Raw genomic sequence first — 24246 nt, forward strand, 5'->3', positions numbered from 1 at the left:
GAGATGAAGGTATCAACTACAACTGAATTTTGTTATGACACAACTCATGATGTTTCCTATCGATCCTATAGTCTTTTACAATTTTTTACTGCTTATAGTTAAGAATTAATTTTGCTACATTGTCAATTGTAATTAATTATTTTGTATGTTCTAGTTTATGTGACCTTAATTTTCTTTTAGTCTACAGCCAAAAAAAAAAAAAAAAAAAAAGATTAAAGGAAAGGACAAGATGTATAAAGACATGAAGGTAGTGTTCAATGATTCCCTATAAATATACAAATATAGATTTCATTCGAATATCTATGTGACACTTCTCGAGGTAAATTGCTAATTCTTTCTTGCGAATAGAACTAACATTGAATCGAAGAATGTCCAACAACGAACAAAACAATGAAGAAATTCAAATATCTCTTGCGAGTAATAAATCAATAACTCCCCAAAAAATCAAGTGAACACATGAGATAAAAAGGTGAAATAATCACTAATCAACAGTGGGTTAATTTCATCCAAACTAGACTACAAAAGCATTACTCCATACATGGAGAAAAACAAACTATGAATATATTCGATATCGACAAGTTCACACTATATAATCTAGTTTCATTATACATGAAGATAATCAATTCAGTTGTCGTGGTCGGACTTTATTATGCATTTCTGACCACATTCTCCATATGAACCTCTTATCTCTTCTATGAAAGAAGGAATCGAGATGAAGGTAGCAACTACAACTGAATTTTGTTATGACACAACTCATGATGTTTCATATCGATCCTATAGTCTTTTATAATTTTTTTACTGCTTATAGTTAAGAATTAATTTTGCTACATTGTCAATTGTAATTAATTACTTTATATGTTCTAGTTTATGTGACCTTAATTTTCTTTTAGTCTACAGCCAAAAAAAAAAAAAAAAGATTAAAGGAAAGGACAAGCTGTATAAAGACATGAAGGTAGTGTTCAATGATTCCCTATAAATATACAAATATAGATTTCATTCGAATATCTATGTGACACTTCTCGAGGTAAATTACTAATTCTTTCTTGCGAATAGAACTAACATTGAATCGAAAAATGTCCAACAACGAACCAAAACAACGGAGAAATTCAAATATCTCTTGCGAGTAATAAATCAATAACTCCCCAAAAAATCAAGTGAACACATGAGATAAAAAGGTGAAATAATCACTAATCAACAGTGGGTTAATTTTCATCCAAACTAGACTACAAAAGCATTACTCCATACATGGAGAAAAACAAACTATGAATATATTCGATATCGACAAGTTCACACTATATAATCTAGTTTCATTATACATGAAGATAATCAATTCAGTTGTCGTGGTCGGACTTTATTATGCATTTCTGACCACATTCTCCATATGAACCTCTTATCTCTTCTATGAAAGAAGGAATCGAGATGAAGGTATCAACTACAACTGAATTTTGTTATGACACACTCATGATGGTTCCTATCGATCCTATAGTCTTCTATAATTTTTTACTGCTTATAGTTAAGAATTAATTTTGCTACATTGTTAATTGTAATTAATTACTTTATATGTTCTAGTTTATGTGACCTTAATTTTCTTTTAGTCTATAGCCAAAAAAAAAAAAAAAAATTAAAGGAAAGGACAAGATGTATAAAGACATGAAGGTAGTGTTCAATGATTCCCTATAAATATACAAATATAGATTTCATTCGAATATCTATGTGACACTTCTTGAGGTAAATTACTAATTCTTTCTTGCGAATAGAACTAACATTGAATCGAAGAATGTCCAACAACGAACCAAAACAATGGAGAAATTCAAATATCTCTTGCGAGTAATAAATCAATAACTCCCCAAAAAATCAAGTGAACACATGAGATAAAAAGATGAAATAATCACTAATCAACAGTGGGTTAATTTCATCCAAACTAGACTACAAAAGCATTACTCCATACATGGAGAAAAACAAACTATGAATATATTCGATATCGACAAGTTCACACTATATAATCTAGTTTCATTATACATGAAGATAATCAATTCAGTTGTCGTGGTCGGACTTTATGTTATAGCCCGTATTTCGCACGTTTGGATAGTTCGGAATAATTGCGAGAGATTAAAGGTAAAACTATTTCCAAAATTTTTTTGGTGAACAAGTGTTGGTGAATATTATTTATGAATGTTATTAGTATGAAAAATATGGAAAAAGGGCCAAGGGTAAAAGGAAAATTTGCAAGGGGGTTCATGGTAATATTGTGGAAGCCTAGGGGCAAAATGGTAATTTTACAATGTTCAAAAAATTCTTGAAAACTCTCATGTTGGCCATGTGGCATAAGTATATGCCCACATTACTTTGGGGACTAAAGTGTACAAAAAGAAGACATTGGTCTTCTTTGACCATGATAGAAAAATCAAGAAAAGAAAAGAAAATTCTAGAGAAAGAAAAAAAAAAAAAAAAAGAGGCATGTGAAAATATATATTACTATTATATATAAGAGCAAATGTGAGGTTTTGTCCCTCACAATAATTTCCCAATTTTTTAAAAACTTTTTAATTAATTACTTTTATGTCCTAATCTTATTTATTTAAGTCAATTTTTTTGTTTTTTTGTTTTTAAAGTCTACTTTTCAAAGCTATCGAATGTGTCCTCACAATAATTTTCAATTTTTTTAAAACTTTTTAATTAATTACTTTTAGGTCCTAATCTTATTTATTTAAGTCAATTTTTTTATTTTTGTTTTTAAAGTATTTATATATATATATTTCATATTTGATTTTTAGTTGGTGCTTGATATCCGCATTTGAGCCCAATTAATTCAGATAATTCGCACTCGCGCCTATTCGGGGGGAGCTTCCTCCAAAGATTTTTTTTTCATGAACCCCAATCCTCGAAAGAGGGGCAAAAAATTATGTATTTGTCTTAAAAGTATATATATTATTTATTTAGAACTAAATAACTTCTAAAATTAGGATACATAAGTTATAATGTCAAATTTTGGTTCCAAATTTGATTTGAATTAAATAATTTCATCAAAATGGAAGTTAAAATATTAAAGGAGTGGAATGAAAATTTTGCTTTTATATAACTACCCATGTGGGACTGATGGTATATGGTTGTTGTTGTTGTTGTTGTTACACTTGCTCAACACAAATTATATTTCTTTAGTTAAAATATCTACTTTTATATCTTGAGTTTGGGCCGGAGCAAATGTGAGGACTTTTGTAGTCCTCACAATAATTTCCCAATTTTTTAAAAACTTTTTAATTAATTACTTTTATGTCCTAATCTTATTTATTTAAGTCAATTTTTTTGTTTTTTGTTTTAAAGTCTACTTTTCAAAAGCTATCGAACAGAGACTTTTGTAGTCATCACAATAATTTTCAAATTTTTTAAAACTTTTTAATTAATTACTTTTAGGTCCTAATCTTATTTATTTAAGTCAATTTTTTTTGTTTTTGTTTTTAAAGTCTACCTTTCAAAAGCTATCGAACCTCCTACCTTATTTTTCACGTTCTTTGATTTTCTGATTGGTGTTCAATATCCGCATTTTGAGCCCAATTAATCTAGATAATTCGGAAATTCGAGGGGAAGGGATTAAGAGAGAAGTGGCTTCATTTTTCTTAAATTATGTATTTGTCTTAAAAGTTCATTAACTATGTATAGATTATTTATTTAGAACTAAATAACTTGAAAATTAGGATACATAAGTTATAATGTCAAATTGATTCCAAATTTGATTTGAATTAAATAATTTCATCAAAATGGAAGTTAAAATATTAAAGGAGTGGAATGAAAATTTTGCTTTCATATAACTACCCACTTGTGGGACTACAATGGGTATATGGTTGTTGTTGTACACTTGTACTAACACAAATTATATTTCTTTAGTTAAAATATCTACTTTTATATCTTGAGTTTGGGCCCGGGCTTAGCACGGGCCTCACATAACTAGTATATATATAAGTAGTGATGAATTATTCATCACTCCACTTGAATGAACAAAAGAAGAGCAAAAAAAAAAAAAAAGAGAGAAAGAGAGGGAGCATTCGGCTCCAAGAGAAAAAAGAAAAAAAAAGAAGAGGAAAAAAAAAATTCTAGCCTTGTAATCTTCATCCAAAAATCTTGTTCTTCTTGAATTCTTACTAAGTTCAAGATCCTCTACAACTTGGTGTAATTAGTTTGGCAAGGAAGGGCTTAAGTTGGCAAGGGGACTCTTTGGAAAAGGTAAGAATCAATTCATTTTTCTTATGTTATGAAGTTTGGTTTATGTTGTAGTGTGTTAAAGTAAGTGGAATTGCATGGAATCATGAAATTGTGATTGGTATGTGTGTTTATGTGTGGCGGATAGTTGGATGGAGGAAATGGTTAAACTTGTTAGTATGTTGATTATGTTGCTATGGCCTTATGAAGCAAATGAAAAGTATGAAGATTTTGTGTGTTGTGTGTGTGTGTGTGTGTGACCGTGAGCTATGTGGAGGAAGGAAGAAGTGGATTTGATTTTATTTAGTTGCTAATTGCGTCGTCGTGACCTTTGTGACTCAAGGGAAGGTTTAATGATTTGAATTAGCATTGGAATGGGTTGTATGTAATTATGAGAAATTATGTGAATTTTATATGATTTTTATGTAAGTATGGAAGTAAGGTTCAAATGTGAATTGTGGTTGTTGTCAACGAGTTTGGAAGAAAAACAATGTAGTTTGGTAGCTTTGTTGCATTTGTAGAAGTTCGGCATGGATTATGGTTCAATGGAACTTTTGTATATTTTTGTAGAATAATGAAAAATGTGTCCGAAGTGTATTTAAATGGCCTTGAATTAGTAGTTAGATATGAGAATGTTGATATTGGATGAAAAGTGTGAAGTCGAAATGAGGATTATTGCATTATGTCGGAAAGTAGACTAATTGTGCTAAATTGTGATTTGTGTTGATCGTTATTGTGTTGGTGTTGTTGTTGGGTTGTTGTTGATTGTTCTAGCCGAGTTAAATTCTCGGGGTGTCATATTTATAGGGGAGATCTTTGCATGAAATTTCGGTAGACAAATACTAAACCAAAGTTGGAATTTTCAAGCCTCATGAATAGTAACGTGGTAAAGGTGACCAATTGCAGATTTTTGACGAAACGGGATTGGAGTTTTGGCCAGCGTAAAGGGCAAGAAAGGTATGTAAAGCTCCGCTTTCCTTCTCTTGGCATGTCTTAGGTACTCTAGGCTTGAGCTCGGACCTCGGGGACAACTCTACTCTTCGGAATCCACGTTCGGAATTGTCCCATTTTCCTCAGTAGAATTGAATTAGCTAAGTTGTAAATAGTAGGAAAATGTTCAAACACCTAGAATTTGTGCAAGTGAAATCCGATTACCTTAAAAACCTTCATAAGCGACTCCATAAAGTCTAATATACATAGTTTTGAGTCCACCACCTCGGTTGACCCGAGGTGGGCCCACTAGTTTCGATTTTACCCTTTTGTGCTTATGACTTGTTTTCGAGCGGCTTTAAAGGAAACGTTTTAACTACTCCTCCATCTATTTTTTAAAAATTGTTTTAATGCTTCATTAAGTCTTATAAACCGTTTGGATCTTGGAAACGATCTTAGGAAGATTATGCCTCCGTAACCCATTATGACATCCGAAATTCACTTACTATGACTCGTCCGATTTCATCGATTTGATTTGTTATTCGATATACCTCATTGAGTCTCCGGAAATATATATGTTATTTTTATTGCATTTGGTTTCCCACTACTCTACTCGTGGATGCCTCAATGCTTCCTTCATTTGAGCCGGGCAGGATTTGTTATCAAGCGCTTTCATCCGCATTGTTCGCGTGCCTCGGTGTGAGGGGGCAGGTATGACATGTACATGGGTCCGAAGTATGATGTGCCATGTACATATATTCTGATATCTGATGGTGTGATGTGATATGGCCATTTGGTATGTTATGATGTGTTTCGGAGATATTCCCTACTACGAAGTATGATGTGTTATGGCGCGGAGACGGGCGCCCATGTTCTGTTCACCGAGTCCCATAGCGGGGCCGGTTTTGGGATATGTTTTCTGCATGCATTATTTATGACTTTTGATATGCATTTTTGATTTCCCATGTACCTTGTTCATTCTCCGCACATTCTGTTCTGATTTTAATTTTATTTAGTACAGTCTCTGCTTTACATACTCAGTACATATTCCGTACGCGACCCCCGTTCTTCGAAGTGCGTTTCATGCCGCGCGGTACGGACGTTTGATTTGTTGACCCGCTCGCCTAGGTTATACTGCTCGGTACATTTGAAGTGCTCCTTTGTCCTAGAGCCCGTATTTTGGTATAGACTTTATGTTGCATTTGTACATATTTATTACCGGGGTACGACGGGCCCTGTCCCGTCATATGATTATGCTTTGGTTACGTAGAGGTACGTAGACATGTGGTGTGGGTTACGTATATGTTTCGTGAGTTTTGCGTACGTTTAGGGCTTATCCTCGTGTTGTGACGGCCTTATCGGCCTTCGTGCGCCATATCCACTCGACATCATTAAACTATTATTTCTGCTTATTTTTAATATTTTGCTAATTTAGGATAAGGTACGTATGAGTGCCCAACTAGGGCACAAGTGACGGCCTACGGAGTTGGGTCGTGACAAAAGTGGTATCAGAGCGGTTTGGTCCTCGGAATGTCTACAGACCGTGTCTGGTAGAGTCCTGTTTATGGTGTGAAGCGCGCCACATTTATAAACAGGAGGCTACAGGGCATCTAGGGATTGTTGACCTTCTTTCTGTCTTAGATCGTGCGATAGAGCCAAGTCATAGGAAATAAGATTCCTTACGTAAGCTTTACATACGGCGAAAAATGGCAAGTGGTGACAGAAGAGGTCATGCAGGTAAGTCTGAATATATTTGTTCCGTTACTTGAAACAGAAGGTTCTGGATGGTTAGAATGTGATACGAAGCTATACATTCTGTACGGTATTATGGGTATTTGCGGCGTACAGATTTCGAGTAATAAGAATTTGCAAAGGTGACTGCTGAAGACCGAAAAGGGTAAAGTAGTAATTGTACAAGAAAGGACGTGTTGTGAACATGCCTCGGAATCTGTAAGGCCTCAATTAGCCCCAAATTATGCAATAAAGGTCGTGTGTGGAAATGGACGTGATTATACCGACATTAAGGGGGCCAGAATCTGTCGAAGTTGCGAAGTTAAGCGTGCTCTAGAGGGAGCAATTTAGGATGGGTGACCCCCCCCCCCCCCCCCGGGAAGTAATTGGGAGATTTTGCAAACTTGGAATTTAAGGGGATAAATGAGAAGTTAGATAGGCCTAAGGATAACTATAGTACACGGGATGGTTGGAGATTATAAGGAGCCACCTAACACGCGATAGGCTAGACTAAAGGAGAGACAGAAAGTGAGTCCCAGCTCTAGAATTAGAATAGGCTTGAGTAGTGTTTGGAAGTATTTGTGGGCTAGTTGATAGAAAATATATGTGTATATGAATATATGAGGGTGTAGGATATCCCAGGTATGATGATATCAGTGGATATATGAGTCCTGACAACCGAAGCTACGGTATGGAAGGCATCAACCGAGTAAGGGTACCAAAGTTCGGGTGACAGTAAGAACAAATGGTATAAGTGTTGCAAGGTAAGCTGTATTATTTTATTATAGGTTAAGATTATAAATTTTGGTATAATGATGTTTGAAGGATAAAGAGAGTAGGTAGATGGTAAAGAAAGAGATTAAAGTGTTAAAAAAAAAAAAAAGGAAGAGTAAAGGAGCCTCGGTAAGTGAAACCCCGAACGAAACCATCGGAAAGATATGGGGTAAGAATCAAGGATAGGCACATGAAAAGAATAAAGTGTGGTAATATAGAGTGGAAGAGGAATATGTGAGACTTGAGAACCGATTTCTATAAGTGGGCCTAAAATAATGGTGATTCCGACAAGGGATGTGAGGCGAGCAGAAGAATGATTAAGTCTTGTGATGACATAGACACAAAGTGAAAGAAATATTTGCAATAAGAAGTTTTCAATATGTTATGCGCTGAGTCGGAAAAGAAAGACAAGGGTACTCGAGGACCTTTGACGAATAAGAATCTCCATAAAAAGGGGGGGAGAACATAATATGCACATCAGATCACGACTTGAATCCCTCATATTAGGCAAGATCGCGCCGTACCTAAGCGCGCGCGGCGGCATGTTTTAGAAAGTAATAAAGCATGAAAGGGGTTGTGAGTCAAGTTCACAACGGGTAATGGAGAAGATGATAAGATTTAAAGGATATTTTAGATGACAGTGATTGTTATAATGAAAGCATCAACAAATGGTAGTTTGGAAACTTTTGAAAGAAGGAAGGAATGCAGTGCCCAGGATTGAAATAAAAGAATTCATTGAATACAAGGAAATTAAGGGCAAGTACACTTGTATCGAGGAGTATGAGCATAAGGAACAGCCTGTGGCCATATCGGATTGTTAAGCGAAGGTTACGTACTAAGGACATGGCTTCTGTTAAGGTGTGGGGACGAAACCATAACAATGAAGTGATGAGCTGGGAGGACAAGGATAGATGAACCTATGACACGGAATAAGAGCTCATGAAAAAGCCAAAGGAGTTTAATTATAGGAAATGGAGTGAAAGACAAACACGGACTCGACAAAAAAACAACACAACAACCCACACCCACACACATCACATTGAACATTCGAGGACGAATGTTCTAAAGGGGGGGAGGATGTTATAGCCCGTATTTCGCACGTTTGGATAGTTCGGAATAATTGCGAGAGATTAAAGGTAAAACTATTTCCAAAATTTTTTTGGTGAACAAGTGTTGGTGAATATTATTTATGAATGTTATTAGTATGAAAAATATGGAAAAAGGGCCAAGGGTAAAAGGAAAATTTGCAAGGGGGTTCATGGTAATATTGTGGAAGCCTAGGGGCAAAATGGTAATTTTACAATGTTCAAAAAATTCTTGAAAACTCTCATGTTGGCCATGTGGCATAAGTATATGCCCACATTACTTTGGGGACTAAAGTGTACAAAAAGAAGACATTGGTCTTCTTTGACCATGATAGAAAAATCAAGAAAAGAAAAGAAAATTCTAGAGAAAGAAAAGAAAAATGAAAAAAAAGAAGAGAGGCATGTGCCCCTCACATGCTCACATGGATATATATATATATATAAGTAGTGATGAATTATTCATCACTCCACTTGAATGAACAAAAGAAGAGCAAAAAAAAAAAAGAGAGAAAGAGAGGGAGCATTCGGCTCCAAGAGAAAAAAAAAAAAAAAAAAAAGAAGAGGAAAAAAAAAAATTCTAGCCTTGTAATCTTCATCCAAAAATCTTGTTCTTCTTGAATTCTTACTAAGTTCAAGATCCTCTACAACTTGGTGTAATTAGTTTGGCAAGGAAGGGCTTAAGTTGGCAAGGGGAACTCTTTGGAAAAGGTAAGAATCAATTCATTTTTCTTATGTTATGAAGTTTGGTTTATGTTGTAGTGTGTTAAAGTAAGTGGAATTGCATGGAATCATGAAATTGTGATTGGTATGTGTGTTTATGTGTAGCCGTGGGGAGTAGTTGGATGGAGGGAAATGGTTAAACTTGTTAGTATGTTGATTATGTTGCTATGGCCTTATGAAGCAAATGAAAAGTATGAAGATTTTGTGTGTTGTGTGTGTGTGTGTGTGTGTTGACCGTGAGCTATGTGGAGGAAGGAAGAAGTGGATTTGATTTTATTTATTTGCTAATTGCGTCGTCGTGACCTTTGTGACTCAAGGAAGGTTAAATGATTTGAATTAGCATTGGAATGGGTTGTATGTAATTATGAGAAATTATGTGAATTTTATATGATTTTTATGTAAGTATGGAAGTAAGGTTCAAATGTGAATTGTGGTTGTTGTCAACGAGTTTGGAAGAAAAACAATGTAGTTTGGTAGCTTTGTTGCATTTGTAGAAGTTCGGCATGGATTATGGTTCAATGGAACTTTTGTATATTTTGTAGAATAATGAAAAATGTGTCCGAAGTATATTTAAATGGCCTTGAATTAGTAGTTAGATATGAGAATGTTGATATTGGATGAAAAGTGTGAAGTCGAAATGAGGATTATTGCATTATGTCGGAAAGTAGACTAATTGTGCTAAATTGTGATTTGTGTTGATCGTTATTGTGTTGGTGTTGTTGTTGGGTTGTTGTTGATTGTTCTAGCCGAGTTAAATTCTCGGGGTGTCATATTTATAGGGAGATGCTTCTGCCGAAATTTCGGTAGACAAATACTAAACCAAAGTTGGAATTTTCAAGCCTCATGAATAGTAACTGGTAAAGGTGACCAATTGCAGATTTTTGACGAAACGGGATTGGAGTTTTGGCCAGCGTAAAGGGCAAGAAAGGTATGTAAAGCTCCGCTTTCCTTCTCTTGGCATGTCTTAGGTACTCTAGGCTTGAGCTCGGACCTCGGGACAACTCTACTCTTCGGAATCCACGTTCGGAATTGTCCCATTTTCCTTCAGTAGAATTGAATTAGCTAAGTTGTAAATAGTAGGAAAATGTTCAAACACCTAGAATTTGTGCAAGTGAAATCCGATTACCTTAAAAACCTTCATAAGCGACTCCATAAAGTCTAATATACATAGTCTGAGTCCACCACCTCGGTTGACCCGAGGTGGGCCCACTAGTTTCGATTTTACCCTTTTGTGCTTATGACTTGTTTTCGAGCGGCTTTAAAGGAAACGTTTTAACTACTCCTCCATCTATTTTTTAAAAATTGTTTTAATGCTTCATTAAGTCTTATAAACCGTTTGGATCTTGGAAACGATCTTAGGAAGATTATGCCTCCGTAACCCATTATGACATCCGAAATTCACTTACTATGACTCCGTCCGATTTCATCGATTTGATTTGTTATTCGATATGCCTCATTGAGTCTACCGGAAATATATATGTTATTTTTATTGCATTTGGTTTCCCACTACTCTACTCGTGGATGCCTCAATGCTTCCTTCATTTGAGCCGGGCCGGGATTTGTTATCAAGCGCTTTCATACGCATTGTTCGCCGTGCCTCGGTGTGAGGGCGGTATGACATGTACATGGGTCCGATGTATGATGTGCCATGTACATATATTCGATATCGATGGTGTGATGTGATATGGCCATTTGGTATGTTATGATGTGTTTCGGAGATATTCCCTACTACGAAGTATGATGTGTTATGGCGCCGGAGGCGGGCGCCCATGTATTTTGTTCACCGAGTCCCATGGCGGGCCGGTTTTGGGATATGTTTTACGCATGCATTATTTATGACTTTTGATATGCATTTTTGATTTCCCATGTACCTTGTTCATTCTCCGCACATTACGTTCGATTTTAATTTTATTTAGTACGATCTATGCTTTACATACTCGGTACATATTCGTCGACCCCACATTCTTCGGGGTGCGTTTCGTGCCGCGCGGTACGGACGTTTGATTTGTTGACCCGCTCGCCTAGGTTATCTGCTCGGTGTTTGAAGTGCTCCTTTGTCCGAGCCCATATTTTGGTACGGACTTTATGTTGCATTTGTACATATTTATTCGGGGTACGACGGGGCCCGTCCCGTCATATGATTATGCTTTGGTTCGTAAGTGTAGACATGTGGTGTGAGTTCTGTATATGTTTCGTGAGTTTTGCGTACGTTTAGGGCTTATCCCTGTGTTGTGACGGCCTTATCGGCCTTCGTGCGCCATATCCACTCGACATCATTAAACTATTATTTCTGCTTATTTTTAATATTTTGCTAATTTAGGATAAGGTACGTATGAGTGCCCAACTAGGGCACGAGTGACGGCCTACGGAGTTGGGTCGTGACACTTTATTATGCATTTCTGACCACATTCTCCATATGAACCTCTTATCTCTTCTATGAAAGAAGGAATCGAGATGAAGGTATCAACTACAACTGAATTTTGTTATGTCACAACTCATGATGTTTCCTATCGATCCTATAGTCTTCTATAATTTTTTACTGCTTATAGTTAAGAATTAATTTTGCTACATTGCTAATTGTAATTAATTATTTTATATGTTCTAGTTTATGTGACCTTAATTTCCTTTTAGTTAAAAAAAAAAAGAAAAAAGAAAAAAAAAAAAGACATTTCTAAATTTTGAAACAATTTAAATGAACTTCTCATTTACCTTTAACAGTAGGCTTTCATAGCCACACAAATTTTATAACATGTTTAAGATCACGAGTTTCGAAAGTTTTATAATCACACAAATATTACAATGTTTATACCCACAAGCTTAATTAAACGTCTTTATTTTTTTCTTAAAAATTTTGTGTCAATCAAATAGGTTCACATAGAGTGAAACGCAAAGAGTTATACTACTCTTTGAATAAAAAACACTTTAGAGTAATAAAAATTAGAAATGGAAACAAGTAGTATGTATTTTTTTATTTGAAAAATAAACAATTGAATAACTATTGTATGGGCCAATTACTGATGAACACGAAATGTGTTGGCAAAATTTACCAACAGAACGATAATTTGTTGACAAAATTACCAAGGAAAACAAAATCAGTTGGCAAGTTCACCAACAGAGCACGAATCTGTAGACCAATTCACCAATTAATAACAATTTTGTTAGTAAATTATCAACGGATAAAAAATCAGTTTGTTAATTACCTACGTATAAACATTTTGTTCATAATTTACCAATGGAAACAAATTCCGTTGGCAAAGATTACTAACAGAACAAGAATATGTTGGCAAATTTACCAACAGATTTAGAATTTGTTGGTAACTTTACCTACAAAAATTAATTCCGTTGGCAATTTGCGAACAAATTTATGCTCCGTTAGTAATGTACCAATTACTTAATTTCGTCGGTAAAAAATTGTTGGTAATTAGTTAGTAATTCGTTTCTAAATTATGCGCCACTTTTTCTCGCAATATTTACCAGCGGATTCTAAATTTGTTGGTAAATTACCAACAGAAATGTTTCGTTGCTAAATAATCCATTAGTAATTTGTTTGTAATCAGTCGTTAAATTGACCGCCATATTTTTCCCGCAATATTTACCAACCAAATATGTTAGTTGGTAAAATATGGTTGGTAATGCACTAGTAATTCGTTACTAAATTCTTGAACTTCTTTTAGTTTCTAATCCGTTGGTAAATCATTAGTAATTTACCAACAGATTTGGGTGGTTAGTAAAATCCGTTGACAATCTAGGGTTTTCTTGTAGCCTCATCCACTACTTGTACTACCATCACCATGCAACTAACCTTTATCTTTAATCAGATTTCAAAAAAATGATTCTCCACATAAATTGTTTCTATGAACCAATGTTTTTAAAGGCATTTTTGGGGCAAGTTCCAAAGCGAGGCGTAGCAAAAACGTTGCAGGGCGCAAATGAAAGATGTAGGTCCAAAAGGCATACGCCCTAGAATTTGGGACGTAAGCCGTGGGCGCAATACGCCCGAGCGTTAAATTTGATTTTGTTGTTTAAAAAGTGTTTTTTTTCCTATAGATCATATTTGTAAGGCTGAAGTGGTTAAAACACCCCTGAACTTAGCACGTTTTGCAACTTCAGTCCCCAAACTATTGATGGACTTCAAGACACCCCTAAACTTGGCCAACTGAATTTAAATTCACCCCGTGTTGCCACATGGCACAGCAAGAAAAAGCCAAGTGGACGGGGCGTGGATTCACGTTCTTTGAGGTGTCCTAACACGGGGGTGTAATAAAACCCATTTAACCGAGTTTAGGGGTGTCTTGAAGGGGGATCAATAGTTTTGGGGGCGAAGTTACGCAAAACGTCTTGCGAATTTAGGGCGTTTTAATCACTTCAGCCTATTTGTAACGCATGAATGTTTTTAAGATGAAAAATGTGCTTATATTGAACGGAGTGGTCCCATGAATGTTTTTAAGATGAAAAATGTGCTTATATTGAACGGAGTGGTCCCATGTTAAAAATCTAATCATCCATTATAAATTACTTGTTATAATCCGAAGCAAATGTAGGAGAGTGTTATAGTTTCATACATATAATTTTGTCCTAGTAATTTCCTCTCCTTTTTTCATCCAGAAAAAGAAAATGGAAGGCTTGCCAGTGGGAGTTCATCGTCGCTCTGCCAATTACCATCAAAGCATTTGGGGAGACTATTTCCTTCATTATACTTCTGATTCCATGGTACGTAATATGATCATCATTATAATTAAAAACCTAATTATAATTTAGATTTAATTAATACATTATCTTTTTATGAAAAATCATACATGTGTGTCGATGGGCTCCTGAGATGGATGATGAAAGGGCTCCTGAGTTGGCTCTTCAGCGATCTCCCAAGCGGGCCCCGGAGCCGGAGATGTAGATGGTGCCGGATCTGGAGACGGGTCCACAGGCGTAGAAGAATTAACCTGAAATAACATATAAACAATTTAGTTTAGATTTATTCTAAACTAAACCTAAAATAAAATATAAACAATTAAAAATCTAATTATAATTTAGATTTAATTAATACATTATCTTTTTGTAAAAAATCAAACCTGTGTGTCGACGGGCTCCTGAGCTGGCTCCTCAGTGGTCTCCCGAGCGGGCCCCGGAGCCGGAGATGTAGATGGTGCCAGAGCTGGATCCTAAGAAATGAAAAATTATATAATAATTAGTATAAGTATTTTAATTTGTTAAAATAATTATTGCAAACACTTATATCTTGGCTCCAGCTGTCGAAGTCCAGGAATGTGTAGTCGTACTCCAGCTCCCTGCCACCCTGTAGATCACGAACTGGCCGCTCACCCTATGGATGACAAACTGGCGGCTGTGCATGGTATGCCTCTAATGATGGCCACTCTAGGTGCTCTAAAAATAGCTCCATCGACGTATATAGAGGTGTCGACGGTCGGTAAGAAGTCAACGGGCGCTCTGAAGTCAACTGGCGCTCTAAAGTCGGCGGATGCTGCTGGGCTGGAGCAGGAAAGGTAGCATGCTCATCAAGCTCATCTACTAGACGGCGGCCTCCACCGCCACCACCTCGGCCACCATCCCCTCAGCCACTAGCCCCTCTAACCCCACCCACTCTGTCCTTACCTCCTCGGCTACTAGCCCCTCTAACCCAACCACCTCTAGCCCCACCACCTCTATCACCACCGCCTCTACGAGCACGACCACGACCCCGTGCTACAAAGGCCTGATACGAGATATTTGGAACATGCTCATGGATACGTCCAAGCTCTTGTGATTTTTGCATACCACTATCAGCTAGTTGAACCATCCGGGCTGCGTATCTTACTGTCCCGGGGAACGCATATGGCCCATGCTCTCCCAGCGCATCGTTTGTACGGTCCGTAGCTGCATTTGTTGGCAAATACTAATGATTGAATAAATTTGTAACGTAATATAGAAGACGATTAATTAAGTGGGGTAAACTTACCAACGCCTCATACTGTCTCGCAAGTGCTGCATATCCTTGGTCCCTCGCATGACGCATCCCGGGGTTGCCAATCAGGCTGCGTGTGATCTGCCGGTACCACTCCATGTACTCGACGATCGGAGTCATATGTCTGACCACCGTTAGCGACCCCATCCTATGATCCCAACGATGGAGCTGCTCTTGCATAAAGGCCTGAAATGCAGCATCGATGACCGCACACTCGTCCCGCGTATAGTGGTCGTGCTCCCAAACAGCCGATTCAGGTATATTCTGTACATGCCTGAACTGTCACAAGACTCGGTGGGGCGCGTGATCTTCAACGATATCCATGTGTATCAAAGGACACCGCAACCTCCACATGTGCTCACCAGCCCTACAAAACGCCGGCAACTGATCCAAAATCTGATCATACGGCCTCCATATAAAAAACTATAAAAAAAATGAATTAGTAAACAATACAAGACAAAAATAGTAAAATAATAATAATAAGATAATAACATACCATCCGCCGACATATGATCTAGCTGATCCCTGAACGGAAGAAGTCTATGGTCCGTATCCACACCTCGGATTACACCTCCCGTCCATCTCCTCGCATAGGGCAAGCCCTTAGCAATGAAGTCAGGCTGAGGGTGCGCGACCTCTTGGGCCGAAAAGGCCTCATCCTAGACCACGCCCATGTCGAAAGGGTTATTAAAAAAAATATTTTATTAGTCGTTGTTTCAAAAAGCTATATTTAGAATAAAATTACACACTTTTAAATATTAAAAAAATGTTTTATGAGTCATCGTTTCAAAAAGCTGTATTTAGAATAAAATTTAACACTTTTAAATATATTACCTAGAGGAGCGCGTGAAATTCGCCGACATCCACACGCTCACCCACAGATGCTCGACCTAGTGATCGATACAGGTAAGCCAGAACAGCAGCTCCCCAACTATAACATCCCAACTCGCCTGGAACAGTAGCTCCCCAACTATGAGGCGCGAGTGAGTACAGAGGGAAACTAACGACACCCGAGTGCGGTCCTAGAAATCACACTCTTTCGGCACGAAATCAGTGAGCCTAGTCAACTCCTGCCGATACCATCTGAGCTGTTGAAGCTCCTTAATATATAATGGGCATCCATCTACCCATAGCCCATTTATGACCTCCATATCCTCAAGCGTGATAGTGGCCTCACCAGTACGGAGATGAAATGTGTGGGTCTCCGGTCGCCATCGCTCAATCATGGCCGTCACAAGAGCCCTATCATGTTGTATCCGACCAACAGAGACGCAATGGTAGATACCACCTGATAAAGTATATCTAATACGCGACGATGTGGGGGCCGAGCCCCTACAAGATCCCACGCATGTTCTATCTTACGGGGACGGAACAACGTACTAAAATGTATCTCCCCATCCCATAATAGCTGGGACCTATGAATAGCCTATAGATAAAGTACTGATGCATCGAAGGGCCCCGGATGAAGAGGGTTGGGATCCATGGAGGTGTCGTATCTGTATTAATAATTTTTAATTAATCATTAACATGTAATATTAATTATGTAATCCTTTATCGAAAAATTATACTAACTAACTAATCCTTTAACGGGAAATTATATTAACTATCTAAATTTGTGAATTAATTATTATACTAACTACAATTAACTAACTAATAGTATATTAATGATATTTTTAATCTTAAACTAAGGATGTTCAATCCTAAACTAAGGATTAACCACAATTAACTAACAAATATAATATTAAGGATATTAAGGTTTAACTATTTCTAATTAACAATTGATAATTAATTAGACCACTAATTAGCACATTAACACATAAATTAGATAACTAATTAGCACATAAAATTAGATAACTAATTAGCACAATAATAATTTTTAATTAATCATTGACATGTAATATTAATTATGTAATCCTTTATCAAAAAATTATACTAACTAACTAATCCTTTAACGAGAAATTATATTAACTATCTAAATTTGTGAATTAATTATTATACTAACTACAATTAACTAACTAATATTATATTAATGATATTTTTAATCTTAAACTAAGGATGTTCAATCCTAAACTAAGGATTAACTACAATTAACTAACAAATATAATATTAAGGATATTAAGGTTTAACTATTTCTAATTAACAATTGATAATTAATTAGACCACTAATTATCATATTAACACATAAATTAGATAACTAATTAGCACATAAAATTAGATAACTAATTAACAAATAAAATTAGATTAACACATAAAATTAGATAACTAATAGAACATTAATAATTAACATGGATTAAACAATTTTACAAATAAATAAATTAACAAATAAAGATATTATTAGGAGATTAGTATATTTTCCTATTATCAAACAATTAACAAATCATTAACAAAAAATTAAAGATTAGCATGTCATTATCAAGTAATTAACAATTAGCTAATCAAACAATTAACAAATAATTAAAGATCAACATATCATTAACAAATAATTAACAATTAGCTAATCAAACAATTAACCAAAAAAAAAAAAAAATGAAAAAAAACGCACTGGCAGCCCTATTGCGCGCTGTTTTTTGGCGTAATATTTTTCTCTCTCGAAATCCGCAACTATTAAACATTAATCATGCTTAGGATAATAATACATTTAAAAATGTAATAGAAAATTCCTAGTAAAATACCTAGATTAAAGGTTGTTTTTGAGTTTTTGAAATCGAGTTCTACGCCGCTTTATTCCGAAATCCAAGCTTTGAAACTTGTTCCTTGACTTGAATATACCAAGAATATTGACTTTCGGGTTAAAAAATAACACGAAAACGATGTTTTTTGAATGTGGGACCTCGGGTTTTTGTGCTTTAATGGCGTTGTTTTTAAAAAAAAAAAACATGGGGGGACCGATCGGGTGGGGAAGATGTGGGGCGTTTTATTAAACCCCTATTGCGTACTAAATTAGTGCGTAATAGGACTCGTGAATGTTACAGTTAAGTCCTATTGCGCTTAAGAATTGTAACTTTTTGTCACTTTTTTTGGGCCGTTATTTTGGTCCACAAACCCACTTTTTGGGTAATTTAAGTTGCGGACTCGAATAAATGTGTCTTTTGAAGTCAAAAAGTTGATGATAGATGCACAAATAATTTACCTATTTGGACCAATTGAAATAAGCAACTTATCTGAATTTACCAAAATAGTCCTTGATCGGCAAGCTGGCATGACAATTGTTAGACACTTTAGTCTGTCTTCATCGTATTAAGCCAATAAAGACCTCATAGTAATTCAACGACGGATAGGTATAGTAATAAAAACTTTCTGGCATTGCTCTCCCATGCGACTTCTATATATTAGAAATTTCGTTTGCTTCATGTTATTAGCATTCTCAGCTGACTTATGTGCTCTTAATAGCACAAACTTGGTCTCTACTCTCTAATGACTCTTATTGCTAGTTAATATTGCTTCTATTCCCTTCTAGTTGTCCAATTTGTATTTTTCGTTGTTCACAAAAAAATTAATTAAGTATTTACTTACTAGAGTATGCTTTTGAAACCAAAATTTGACTTTTAATTTTTCGTTTGAGAAATGATTACGTAATGATAAGACTAAAATTAAAAATAATAATTAATTCTCTCTTAATTTTCTAAAATAAACAAGTAAAAAAGGGGAAATCTATGTTTAGTATGTTGGACAAGTAAGAAGAAATGGATGAAGTATACATTATCACTCTTTGACCAAAACTCAACAACAACATCAACATACCCAGTAATCTCACAAGTGGGTCTGACTAGGGTAGTTGTACATAGACCTTACTCTTATTTGTGGGGTAGAGAGGTTGTTTTCGATAAACCCTCGGCTCAATGAGAAGTGAAATCAAACCAGGATTGAAAGGAAAATTAATTATCTTTTTTTTTTCTTCCAGAAAATTGATACTCTGGAATGGGAACAAGTTCAAGATTTGAAAGAAGAAGCGAGGAAGATGTTAATGGCAGTTCATGACACTTGTTCAGAAAAGCTTGAATTAATTGACAAAATCCAACGTTTAGGAGTATCATACCACTTTGAAGAGGAAATTGAGGGGTCGCTACAAATGATATATGAAGCCTACATTGAATATTGCAACAACATAGATGGAGATGACCTTTATGTTGTAGCTCTTGGATTTCGTTTACTAAGACAACAAGGCCATTTTGTATCTTCTGGTGAGTGACTAACCATCTTCTCAATTACTGCTTGAATGTCTACTTGAATAGTTGAATTTGCTTCAAGATTGAAAACTATATAAATTGAAATTGTTAGTTAGAATTAATTTAAAGGTTAAACATATATATGAGTTGTTTTCTTATATGATCCTAGGCGCAGTCTTAGTAGGCGTTTGGCCATGAAAATCAAATATTTTTCACTTTATTTGGAATTTTGAAGTTGGAGTTGTGTTGGTTTGGGTTTTTGCAAAGAATATTTGGTTGTTTGAATGTATTGAAAGTGAAAAAAGTGGGAAAAAAAAGTGAAAAGAATATTTTTGGTGTTTTTCAAATTCCAAATACAACTTCAAGTTGTATTTTGGAATTTTCATGGCCAAACATTGATTTTCAAATAAAGTGAAATAATTTTTCGAAAAAAAGTTAAAAATTCTCATGGCCAAACAGGTCCTTAATATCTTGAGCTAGATTATATTGGGAGTTAGCCAGGTTCAATATTTATTTTTCATCACAGGGTTTTAGAGCCATATGAATTCCTTTTGTATGGCAAATACAGGGCATTTATATAAGCTTCAGCCCAAATAATGACCCGCCCATTTATTAACTTATCTATTTTGACCCGCACAAATTCAGTGCAACCCACCCATTTAACACCCTTACTTAATCAGTACAACCGCGCATAATAATCATTGCAATTACAAGTGCGAGCCTTTGCAATAGGGGTACCTAGAGCTATCGCAACATTGTCTTTCTTTTATCAGTGAAAGAACCAAGTAGTTTTATTTTACTGTTTCAACTTTTATTCTATACTTTCTTATTTCATATAATGAGTACAGTTTAAAAATGTAACTTTATTATTTTTTTCACATGTGATCTTTTGTGCTTAATAGGAGTTTGATATTCGTTAATTGATATTGAATGGTTGATTTGGTGTTAACAGATGTGTTCAAAAAGTTTAAGGACAGTGAAGGAAACTTTAAAATGGCATTGACTACAAATGTACCAGCAATGTTAAGTTTTTATGAAGCTGCACATATGAGAGTCCATGGAGAGGATATTCTTGAGGAAGCCTTAGTCTTCACATCAAGTCATCTAAAATCAATGATGCCTATGTTGAATGATTCCTTTAGGGAACAAGTTATGCATGCCCTAAATCAACCAATTCGTATGAGCTTAACCAGGGTAGAAGCAAGGACAATCATACCTATATACCAAAATTATGACACAAGGGATAAAATATTGTTGGAATTTGCAAAATTGGACTTCAACTTGTTGCAAAAGGTGCATAAGAAGGAGCTAAGTTCCATTACAAGGTAAGATTAAGATATACTCGTTAATTAATTTAGGATCTAACTCCGTTATAGTGCTAGTATACGTACGTTGAGTAGTTTTACATTTTGTTGAGTTGGTGCAACAAGAAACATACACCTAAATTGTGTTACCCATTGCAAGAAATAGTTATATCACTTCATTTCTCTTCGTATGGGACTTAAAGCAAAAATGAAAAGAAAATAAAGAATAAAACAAATTGAACTGACTGATTCAAAGATTTTTGTTTTGGATTTAAGTGGTGGAAAGATTTGGACTTTGTAACCAAGTGTCCTTTTGCAAGAGATCGATTAGTTGAGTCCTACTTTTGGGCATTGTCAGTGTATTTCGAGCCAAAATTTGCTATTGCAAGAAGGATGCTTGCTAAAGTAATTGCCTTGGCTACTATTATCGATGACATTTACGATGTGTATGGAACTTACGATGAACTTAGGTGTTTCACAAATGCAATAGAGAGGTTTGTTCAAATGCTTTCATCATTCGTTCCTACTTTTCTTCTACTTTCAATAAGACTCGCTCTCCATCTTATTCACTTCTCTTTATAGTCACTCTGCTCAACTCATTACCTAGCCAACTAATTTGTTATTTGTACTCCCTCTTATGTATACGGCGTAATTTGACTAGTATGGATTTACCCCCCAAAAAAAAAAAAAGATATTATAACTGGTGATCTTAAATATGCTATGAAATTTGTAATTATAAAAACACATCATTTGGCTAAAATGAAAATTTTAATGTTAAATTATTTCTAAATATAAAATATAACTAAAACGAATTAATAAGAGTATAATATCACATAAAAAAAAAAAAACAAAAAAGGAGTTGTAACTGCTCCTAGCATAAATTAATAGTGCATAAGTAATTTAATTAGAAAAATTATGAATCATTGCATCGATTAAGAAAGCAATAAAAGTGAGATAAGATGCATATGTGTAAAGTTGTCTCGTCCATCAAACGGCCGGAAGTTCTAAAAACTTGGAACATTAGGCAAATCTTCCCCTCTTTTCTCTCTGTGACAGTTTTACAGAGTTGCCAATATTGAATAGCCAGGGGACCTAGCTATATATACAGGGGACCTAGCTATATATACACGGGACATATATATACATGGGACCTAGCTATATATACATAGTTTCAAAAGTCTATTACTCGATGTCGATGGGTCATTCCATTGCAGATTTTTAATTCAAAATAAGGCCAATATTTCTGCCAAATTCACACCAAGACATAAAATTAAATGATTATAGTGCAACAAGGAATCTACCTAAAGGGTCGTTTGGTAAGAGGTATTAGAGAAAATAAAACTGGTATTAATTTTGGTATTTTTTAAACCTTATTTGGATGTGTTTTCAACCTATGTATAACTAATACATATACCCTATTCAGTACTATTTTTATACATAATAAACTATGGCATTAATAATCCATACTATTCCTATTCTAATCTTATTCAGTACTGTTTGAAATTATGCAATGCATGTTATTTAATAAAATAAACCAAATAATTTATAAAAAATAATTATAGTATAACTAATCTCAGCATTACTAATACACCCTATTTAGTACTATTTTGATACACCCTACCAAATGACTCCTAATCGTTTTGCTGTCTACTAGTGCTCATGTTGCAATTACGGGGTTGGAGTTTTGGGTGGGGAGGGGGGTGGGGGGGGGGATTTCTTTTCTGTTGATTTTGTTCTGCTCAAATTGATCAAGATGATGTTTGACAAGCAGTTGGGACGCTAGTACCATCGACCAATTACCACCATACATGAGACCATGCTATCTTGCCATTCTTGACGTATATGCTGAAATGGAGGAAGAATTGGCCAAGAAAGGCGAAACCTATCGGCTTGATCATGCCAAAAATGAGGTCACAATCATTTCATTACAATTCGTATTACTACTTTCGTTTAATTTCCTTTGTCTTTTTGGGGTACATACTTCATTTCCTGCCATTCTAAGTACGGAAAGAAAGTTCTAAGTAAGCTTTGAAACATCACGTTACAATAGCCCAAATTTGCTAGCAAATTTTAATTGGGTTTACTGTGAACGACGGACGTGTCGATTGAACGTACGAGCACGTGATAAAGTGTTTCTATTAGACACTTTCGATTCAAATTTTGGAATTTTTTTTTTTTTTGCCGTATTCTTAAATGTCCATTACGTAGAGACATTAACCACTTAAAATATATGTCACCCCTTTAATTATACACGTTCACCTCAATAAGCCGTAAAATCTCATGTGTTTTCTAATTGAGGCTGATGCGTATAAATAAAAAAGATGACATACTTATGTGGTTAGTGTCACGACTTCTGTTCCAAGTAGGCCGTGACTAGTGCGGGGGCGGACACCGCGTACACGCTCGTTAACCGAATCGGCATACGAATAACATGCGAATACAAAGGTCGGTTATCGTCTCAGCGCGCGTACGAGTACGTATATCACTTGCGCGAGAGCGACGGGGGCGTGCAAGACACAAACATCCCGAAATATATACTTACGCAAGCGGAATAAACGGCTGTGGCGGGTGGGACCGCCCGAAACATAAATTACACGGACATAATGAACGGTATGGCAGTACATGGCCACGCATGCTTACACGACGCAAGTAACAACGAGAATCGTATGACGGGACGGAGCCCATGCGTGCCACACGAATAGACATATGCGTATACAATGGAAGTGTACGTACCAAAATATAAACTCGGAACAAGGGAGCGCTCCAAAGTGAGAATAATATCACTAGTGTTATATCCACGTATTTTGCGCGTTGGAATATTTTAAGTTGGATGCCGACAAGTTGTGGATAAGACTTTTAATTTCCGATCTTGTTTTTGTTTTAATGCGCGAGTTGCATATTCATCTTTTCATTGGTATGGAGTGTTAAGGGTAAATTTGGAATAAGGAAAAGTTTGGGATGTTGAATAAGTTATACGGATTGTATGGAGTTTTGGACATATCCAGGTATGCAAATAAAGAGATCGGTGTATAAAAGTTCTAGGTCTCGAAATAATTTCCTTCGGATGAACGATGATTGCTACGATCTTGCTACAAATGCGCTACGGTGACTTCGGGCGGCTTTATAAAGGGGCTTAACCCCTTTTTCAGCCAAAAAAATCAGACCAAAAATATTTCAAATATTCTGAAAATTCCCCACCTTCTACCACTTTGACTTTTAGCCGAAACCGGGGTATAATTCCCAATTCGGCCCAGACGGCGTATAGTTGCAACACAAAAGCTGCGTATTGAGGCTTTGTGGCTTAAGTTCAAGGTGGAGGAGTAAATATATAGCATTGTTATCGAGGGAAAAGGGATGAATCTCTTTCTATTTGTGTTAATATTGGT

General features: G+C 35.7%; 1 protein-coding gene across 1 annotated transcript in view; it reads left to right on the forward strand.

The window, feature by feature from the left end:
• LOC132048789 ((-)-germacrene D synthase-like) overlaps positions 1-24246 on the forward strand; it is a 47268-nt gene that overhangs the window by 16243 nt on the left and 6779 nt on the right. Inside the window, 5 exon segments of the mRNA XM_059439472.1 lie at positions 14040-14144; positions 19292-19571; positions 20509-20900; positions 21137-21354; positions 22632-22770. Coding sequence (XP_059295455.1) covers positions 14040-14144; positions 19292-19571; positions 20509-20900; positions 21137-21354; positions 22632-22770 — 1134 coding nt within the window.

This window comes from Lycium ferocissimum, chromosome 3, assembly GCF_029784015.1.
Source record: "Lycium ferocissimum isolate CSIRO_LF1 chromosome 3, AGI_CSIRO_Lferr_CH_V1, whole genome shotgun sequence".
Taxonomy (NCBI): Eukaryota; Viridiplantae; Streptophyta; class Magnoliopsida; order Solanales; family Solanaceae; genus Lycium; species Lycium ferocissimum.